General features: G+C 40.7%; 1 protein-coding gene across 5 annotated transcripts in view; it reads left to right on the forward strand.

The window, feature by feature from the left end:
• RASAL2 (RAS protein activator like 2) overlaps positions 1-8,576 on the forward strand; it is a 387,616-nt gene extending 379,040 nt beyond the window's left edge. For 3 of the 5 annotated variants that reach the window (XM_060034515.1, XM_060034522.1, XM_060034509.1), the window contains exon 18: positions 2,806-3,649. In XM_060034515.1, coding sequence (XP_059890498.1) covers positions 2,806-2,970 — 165 coding nt within the window. In that variant the 3' untranslated portion in view covers positions 2,971-3,649. Of the gene's footprint in view, positions 1-2,805 lie in introns of all 5 variants that reach the window. The other 2 variants (XM_060034530.2, XM_060034500.1) reach the window with 1 other exon arrangement.
• The last annotated feature ends 53 nt before the right edge of the window (positions 8,577-8,629 follow it).

The raw sequence follows: 8,629 nt of genomic DNA on the forward strand, positions 1-8,629 counted from the left end.
ATGAATTGCTTTACTTATACTAGCAATGGGCCCAATATTTCCCAAAACAGGACAGGTCAGGTACCCAGCAAACTGGTTTCCATCTTCTCTCTCAGCAGCCCTGTGCCCCTACAGACAAGGCTGGTCCCTGAACTCAGCCTCTCCATCTCCTCGAGTCAGTTTATGCTCCAAAGGCCCCACCGGGGTCAGCCACTTTCTATTGGAACTGGGAGAGGATGAGTACTCCCCTGGTGACCCTGTCCTGGGCCTTGTAGCACCACCATGGAGATCCTGGTGATGGTACTAAGGGACCATTTCTTAAACATCAGACCAGGGACTGTGCCATCTTTCACCCCACCCCCCGGATCTCTCTATATGACTCAGGTGGAGAACTTCCTCCTAGGAGAAGCAAGCAGCTGCCTAGTTACTGTTGCAAGTGATATCTCCGCTGTGTTAAATTACAGGTCATAAATGGAGATGAGATTATGCAAACAGGCAAGTAACCCGTCCATTCTCTAGCTGAGCAGTTCCCAGCCCTGGCCCGGTGCACTGGCCTCCTACACATTCCAGCTCCTGCACTCCCCACACTTGAAATCCTTCCTGTCAGGCAGGAACTAGATTGCTTTGCCGTTCAATCCAGGCAGAATGGAGAAGTCAAGGCCATCTTTTGCCAACTGAACTTGACTTTCAAAAGTCCCTGTTTGATTTTTTTTATTTTTATTTTTGTTTTACTTTGAAAGGTTGGCAGTGGGGGGAGTTACAGAAGGGAGTTTCTCCACTTGGAAACTTTCAACTGTTTAGTAGAAGGGCTGCTTGACTTCAGCTGTTACTCTTGCAGGAAATAAATAAAGAAAATCATTCTTAGCCTTTTTTGACCCTTTAAGAATCAAATAATTTTTCATGAATACCTAATTTCTTTGGATCAACCCTAGAGAATCCTGCACTCCTTAGAATTGAGGCATTATAATTTATCCTAATACTGATATATCTTTTCTTTTTTAATCATTTTTAGATATTACCAGGTTATCTGCTTAGAGATCATTTCTAACCATAGGGGGAAACATCATATCTGGCTCCCACCCCTTTTCTCCTGGTAACCACTGGCCAACCCTTACTTACTGACTTTTAAAAGATCTATACTTGTTATCCCAGTAAATTCCACTGGCCGTAATTTTTTTAATTATTATTTTTTAAAGCCTTGTAGTTCTTTCTTTCTTTGAGTTTTGCTTATCCTTAAAACAAGTTACCTTTCCAAAGTAAAAAGCATCTTAGGCTAGATTAGGGGTTAGTTAATAATGCTGATTTTTTTGTATCTTACCACCTGAGTTCTGCATCAAGGAAAGGAAAAAAAAAATGTTAATAATAACAAGTGTGAGCTAGTTTTTTTCATACTTTTGAAACTGTGACCACCAGCCCTGCTGCCATATAGATCCCCGCCCCACCCCCAAAGCAGGAGATTAAAGGGAAGCCTTACTTGATGCTGTTGTTGCATATGCTTTTACCTAAATTGCCCCCCAGGGCAGTGGTCTTCACTCTGCATCCTTGGGCAGCACATTTCTGGCAGAGCAGTACTGCTCACGGCCCTGTGGAGCTATGCTGTAACAGCAAGGAATAGCATCTAACCCTCAGCCCTTGTATGTACTCTCTGAACCTGACCATGACTATCCTTACCATGCTTTTCCCTGAGTAAATTAAAACACTCCCTGGGTAGAAAAGCTCTTTTTGGCTTTAAGGATTGTTCCTCACATGCTTTTGTTTTCTTTTTTTTTTGATATCATAGATGTAGGTAAAGACTGTCCTTCTCAGCGTTAACTTGTTTTCTAAAAAATGGCAACTTCATGTAGGAAAGGTTCTAGGATGATTTACCTAGCTGGTGAAGCTAAGATTAGGATTTCTCTCCTAGTCTTTGTGAGACTGATAATATTTTGATGGGATGATTTTTATTTTTGTTTAATTTAGATGAGCCTACTTTTCTCTAGATTGCCATTTTTTCCCTCTTTTTTCTCTTGGTTTTTTTTTTTGTGTATTCAACAGTCTTTGGTTCCAAAATATTTGTTCTAAGCCTTTTTTTTTTTCCCCAAGATTCAAAAGTAAAATGAAAGCAGTCTCCTTATTGGGTAGCTTTCCTGGAGTACCTCTGAGCTGGAATGAGTCTAGGAGCTTGTGTTCTCTGTTTGTTTTCATGTGTTATGTTTCTGGCATCCCCCTTTGGCCACATCTCCCTTCCCATATTCAAATAACTCCTTGGTCTGAGCTTTTGGCTGCTTCTCCCGCTCTTGCTGTTGCATCCTCACTTTGTTGGTGACTATAAACTGCCACCATGTATTGTTTCAGTTTTGAGCACCATGTGAATTCTTTCCAAATGTGACTGATGTGCCCCCTTCAGGGTCTAAGAACCCATAGATCACATGCACTTCTCCTCTGTGAAATGAAACCTCTGGTGCTTCTTTCTTTGCCACCTAATTCCCATGTTTTAGTTTTGACCCAAAGTACTTAATACAGCAAGGCAGCTTGACACCTCCGTTTCATAGTCTGACGTAACACATGGTGTCATTTTTACATGATGTCCTAGGGTCCCAAGCGATGATTAATAACAAATCCTGCTAATGCTGAAAGGAAAAAAGAGAGAAAATAAACACAGACCCGTTGGGCTCAGGGGAAGCTGGCCTGACTAGGGTGCAGAAAGAGGCAGAGACGTTCCATTTGTCTGGGAAGCATCATGTGTACTGCTGTTTGATAGAAAGCATTAGAACAGTCATTCAATAGAATATTACAGTGTAGTTGCCTGCATGGAGCCAGAATAAAGCCATGATTGGTGTGTTGTAGGAAAAACGGATCGTGTCGCTGGATTCGGCCAACACCAGACTGATGAGCGCGCTGACCCAAGTGAAGGAGCGGTACAGCATGCAGGTCCGCAATGGCATCTCCCCCACCAACCCCACCAAGCTTTCCATCACGGAGAATGGTGAATTCAAAAACAGCAGCTGCTGATGGGCTTTGTGAATAGACAGACTGTGGGAGGAGACAGAAGGAAATGCCCCCGCTCTCCTGTCCCCAGCCCTCTCCCCAGCCCCACCAGGTTTACAGAATGTTGCTACTTCAGAACAGCAGGGTGGCAAGCAACTCTCCAATGAAGAAAGGAACCTTGTCTTTCAGGGCATAAGGCTAAGACTTCCAAGGTCGACGCTTCCTCCTCCCCCCCACCCCCCGGCTCTGTGTACATAGGGAACTTAGTTCTGGGCCATGTACAGAAAATACCACTGTAATATACCCAAAGGAAGTTAATAATGTAGATTACCTTTTTAATTATTGCTATTTTTATTATTGTTGTCCTCTTGTTGAAAGCACTGCAGTTGTTAGAGGAGGCAAAGTAGGAGGTACATGTGAATGAGAGATGAGCCTGGTGGCTCACCTGGTAGAGACCACGTGTCTGTCTGATAGAGCACACAGACCGCAGTAGGACATTGTCAGAATGAGTTTTTCAGGGATTCCTCTGCCAGTTTAAAAACCCCACTCTGGTTCCCTTGTCCTTTAGGAAAACATGCAAATACCGAGATCCAAACAAAACAGTTTATCCCATTGATCAACGAAGACTGGTTCTGGATGGACAGCTATCTGATTTGGGGATACACTGTTCCAGAGGACACAGATAAGAGCTGTTGTATCAAAACTGGACTTTCGGAGTGATTTCTATTGAACTCCTGTTGCTGTTTATTTCCTTCTGTCTGTAGCAGACGGGAATTTTCCATTTTAGATAGGGGGCTTTTTTTTTTTACCCCAGCTGTAATAAAGGGTGTTCTTCTTCCTCTTTAGAGTTTACAAAACTATAAATATTTGTGTCTCTATAAACCGTCTGCATCTTCACACCCACTTGCCCTTTCCTCCCCCATGGTGGGAGCAGTCATCACCAACAGGGTTTACTCTCCCCTGGAGAGGTTATTCAAATATGCTGTCCATAAGCCATCCGAAATAAACACCCTTTCTTCCATACAGAAAAGGGCTAACCATACCATACCATGGCAGCAATCTCTGAATATTTCCTATCAAAAATTTTTTTCTATTTGTAAGTTATAATTTTGGTTTGGGATAAAGATTTTACCCAGTGTACTAGCAGATCTCTGGGCAGGGTAATTTTATCTCAGTCTTTAACTTTTAAATTGCTTCTTCCTCTAATCCCCTCAGTAAAATTTGGAAAAGAAATCCAAATCTGAAGCATTGCTCTCTTAAAAGTCATGATTACTCTTAATGAAAAATAAAATACTAAAAGTGGGAGGACAGCACATTCCAGCTGTTATTCCCATGCTCTTTGTAGATTTGGCAATAATAACCCAGTTTCACTAGCTGTCATCGTTGGCTTTATTGTAGGACAGATTTATTGTAGGACAGAAGCAGTCATGGAAGCTAAGTTACTTCCTTTTTTCCAGAGGTGTGAAATGTCATCTTGAATGCAACCTTGATTATCAGAAGTATGGAATGTTACAAGTTAAACAGATATTATATTTACAAGTATATATACACATATACTCACACATATGTACATATAACTGCACAAATAGGAAAAGTTCCTGCCTTCTATGCTGTTGGATATAATGTTTAAAGGGGTTAGAATCTCTTTAAGCAAGATCTAAGCAATTGTTTATATTGAGAAAGCAACAACATTTCTCAAGTAAGTTAATGATGTTTAGTTGAAATTATAAACCTTAAGGAATTTTTTTTTAAGAAGGAAAAGGAGAAAGGAGGGGGAAAAAAAAAACCACCTGAGGAAGCCATAGACCTGGAGTGAGTGTTTCCACATAGCAGAATACTTATAAGGAGACAAGAGAACATTTATTGTGTCCCCTTTTGGGTGAAGCCCCGATAGAGACACCAAACCTCCATTCCCACCGCACCCCCAGGCTTGCATTCTGACCTCTTAAGCACTGCCCTCAGGTGGGTCTTTGTGTTGGGCCTTGCATCTCAGCAACCTCACCATGGTCCCCAGCCCACAACCTTTTAAAACATTTCCCCTTCGTGTTTCTGCCAGTCAGAGATCTAAATCAGGAGCTGCCCAGTGTGCTTATCTGATGTACAGACTTCATGCCCACACGTATTGGCACTTGTGCATTTTCTTGACCCGTGATCATTATTTTACAAATTCTTCTCTCTTCCCTCCAAGCTGAGGGCACACTGTGGCCAAATGACTTATTTTAATAGGAAAGAAACATCACCAATTCTGAAGTAGTGCTTCATGTTTGGGGAGAGGGTATGTAAACATAGGTCCGTTCTTGTTTGTGGCTATTTTCAGCTCTAGCCATTCTTTATAAAAGTCTTCAGAAAACCTGGTAAAAGAATGGTCAGTTTCAGTGGCCTTAAGTATGTAACATGGGTGATGTCTTACACTGAGGTTTGAAAGCTCTCAGGTGGTGGTTACGGATGACAGAGGACTGATAAACTATATTGGAGGGTTGGAGGACACAAAATCAAATATGTTTTTGATGGACGCAGTACATCTTGTCAGCATTATGGGAGCTTCTTAGAGGGCTGCCTACTTTGGAAGATTAGATGCCCAAAATGTTTGGATAGATTATGCAGCCCTCTATTATCAGGTTATCTTGAATGAAGAGAAAAGAGTAAACAAATAATAAAATTAGAGGTAAGCTAGGAGTTCAGTGTAGTTGCCAGATGTTAAATTTTAGATTATCCTTTGAACCTATTCCTGTCCGAATATTTTTCTGAGTATTTCTTTAGAGAATGCTGCAGTCTATAGAACTTATTCTGAAAGATTTTTTTTTTTAGTATGGAAAAAGTCAGCAACAGCTGATAATTTTTATGGAGGTATTGCTTAATTGGCTTTTCTTCAGCCCAGATAAGTGCATACCTCTCTTGCTGGGAGGAGGTGTATGGTTGAAGAGAAGTGGGTGGATTATGATAGCATGTCTTGCACTCCTTCTGACACCCAACATGTCACCACATGGTGGGGTGCAGCATAGACCAAGGCTGAATGGAATTTGGAATTCCCGTGAAGTGCTTGCAAAATGCTTGTCCAGATGACAACCAGATTTGGCCATTAACAAGGCCAATGTTGGTAGGATTTAGGAAAAAAGCTTTATATTTCCGTTTTATTTTCACTGGAGCAATAAGCTTTCTGAGCCAAAGCAGCAAAAAGGAGTAACATTTCCTTCAAGTCATCACATTACCTGAGTCTCTGCAATACAAGCCATGAAGGAGGGGAGATTATAACTAGGTAACAATGACAAACACTTGAGCACTTACTATGATCCAGGCACTATCACCAAGATACTGTTGGGGTCCAGGGCAGTCTGTTGTAAGGGAAATGTGGTAAAATGAGGTCATCATGCTGCTGTAACTTTGCCCTTTCACTTGGCATTGAGTTGGTCAGAATTAGCTTTCTCTAGTCTGCTTCTACCTTTCCCTTTCCCTGTAATGGTGTTGCACAGTGAAAGAAAAAGTAGGATTTCCTGTCTACGACTGCTGTATGCCCTTGAGAATTAACTTGACTTTAAAAGTAAAGCTTTTTAGATCTTAGTCTATTTATGGATCTGTAGCTCTAGCGACCCTCGTTTCTCACTCTGTCCTCAGAGGCACACTGGGTTGAGAGCAGTTCCTTTTTGGAAGCCCCAGAGCAAGACAGTTGCCATCAAGTGAGTTTGATTACAATTTGTTCTGCCTTCCATCTAGGTTTAGTTCCAGTTACGTCCAGTTTGGAGTTTCTGAGAAGGCTGGTTGTGGGACTGAACTTGGGGAAGGAACCCTCCTTGGGATTTACCTAAGGCCCATGTGACCCTAACTAGAGTTGACACCAGACTAGGCTTGTCACTGGGCCTGACTCAGCAGCTCTGGAGCCCACACCATACCTTCCCTGTGTTTTCACCTTTTTTGGGGGGGGCGTCACCATCTACAGATTATGGAAAACCAAAAGGGCTTTCTTCTCCATTCCCCTTCCCTTTTTCAAGTCTGATAGTGAAGTCTCCTGCTCGCTTCAACAGTAAATGGTTGCCTTCGCACCCCTTACCTGAGGGCCAAGAATTTGGGATACTTTGTTTTTATCAATATGTCAATGGAAGGGACCTATTTTGCCAGTTTGTTTAAAAGCAAGATATGTTGGGGTGTTGAATTTTTAAATAGAATGCCTTTTTGTGTCTGAGTGATTGTTATTAGTTCTAGAAGCATTCTGTCATGACCCAGTTAGGAATGCTCTTGAGTTTAGGAAGGACAAAAGTGATGAAATTTGCATGAGACAGAATAAATATCTTATGAGGAGTGAAAGAACCTGAGGAAGATACATGATCCAAAAGGGGACTAATGCACAGCAGCCTTCTCCATAGCCCAACGGTTCAAGGAAACAGGAGGATTTATATCCTTTGCCCAATCTCGAAATACGTAGATATATAGAAAGGCCATTTCTGTAGACAACATGTGGGTACCCACACAAAACACACGATTCCTAGGGCTTCCTTTTCTGAATGTTAATCCATCTTATAGAGCAGTGATTCCCAAACTTCCTTGAGATTTTTTAGATTTTATGCTCTCCTTTGTTAGATTTTATGACAGTGGTTCTTTCCTCTTTAAAATGTACCATATGTGTTATATGTATATATAAGTTAAAGTGACTTGAAATTTGGCTTGACATTGTCTCAAGAACCCTAGATATCATTATTGATACCTTGGGGAGTCACAGAAAGAAAGTTGAATATCACTGATGCGACAGTAGGATACAGAAAGAAATAGCTTTGGTTCCTGATCAGCTAATCCTCAGGTGTTTGAGGAACCAACCCAGCAAGGCTTGACGATGAGCCACCCAAGGAAAGCCAAGTGGTCGTTTGTGTCCAGATTTCAGCATGCATTTTAATTTCCTATTCAGTTCTTATTTTTCAGTGCCCTTGTTTTTCCCTAGGAAATGTTTTAGTTTGGGATTTAAAACCAGATATATCTGTTGTAGAAAGATTTCCACAGAAGCTGTGTTTTAGGGGCCTCGATCATCTGTGTGGGGCTACAAATATTTAAGAATAACTATCATATTTATGTCACTTCTAAACTCCCAAGGGAAAAAATTCAATTCCCTGTTCACCAAAAGGTTAAATACTAATTGACCACTATCCTGCAGAAAATTTGAAATAAATAGTACAGGTTAAATTTTGACTGGTGCTTAGACATTTCCTAGTTACATTAAAATTAACTCAAAGCAGACAGCAGCCCATTAACCTGAATCACACCTGTGAGGAACTTCTAAATTTGATTTTGTTTTTCATCTCCAGGGCCTTAATAAGAGTGTGTTAATACACATGACTATTTTACAATGATAGCTCTAAATAATTTATTTTTTATTTCAAGAAAGAGAAATACACGTTAGAAAAACAAAACCCAAGATTTTATTTTATTTTTAAAGCCATATTTTTGTGCTAGTGGCACTTAGATTGTTCCATATGTGAGATCCATATCTGCATTTCATTACCTGGGTTTGTTCTAAAAGAAGATTTATTTTTGTTCTGTGAATAATTTTTGACGGTTCTTGTACATGTACAGATATAGATACGTTTGAGGTCTTTTATTGATATTCCTACAAAGAATACAAATAAACTTTAACTTTAAACATTTCAGACTAAAGTTGCTACTGTATTTGACATATTACTGTTTGACTTCTAGCATGTTA

This window comes from Delphinus delphis, chromosome 1 (assembly GCF_949987515.2).
Source record: "Delphinus delphis chromosome 1, mDelDel1.2, whole genome shotgun sequence".
Lineage (NCBI taxonomy): Eukaryota > Metazoa > Chordata > Mammalia > Artiodactyla > Delphinidae > Delphinus > Delphinus delphis.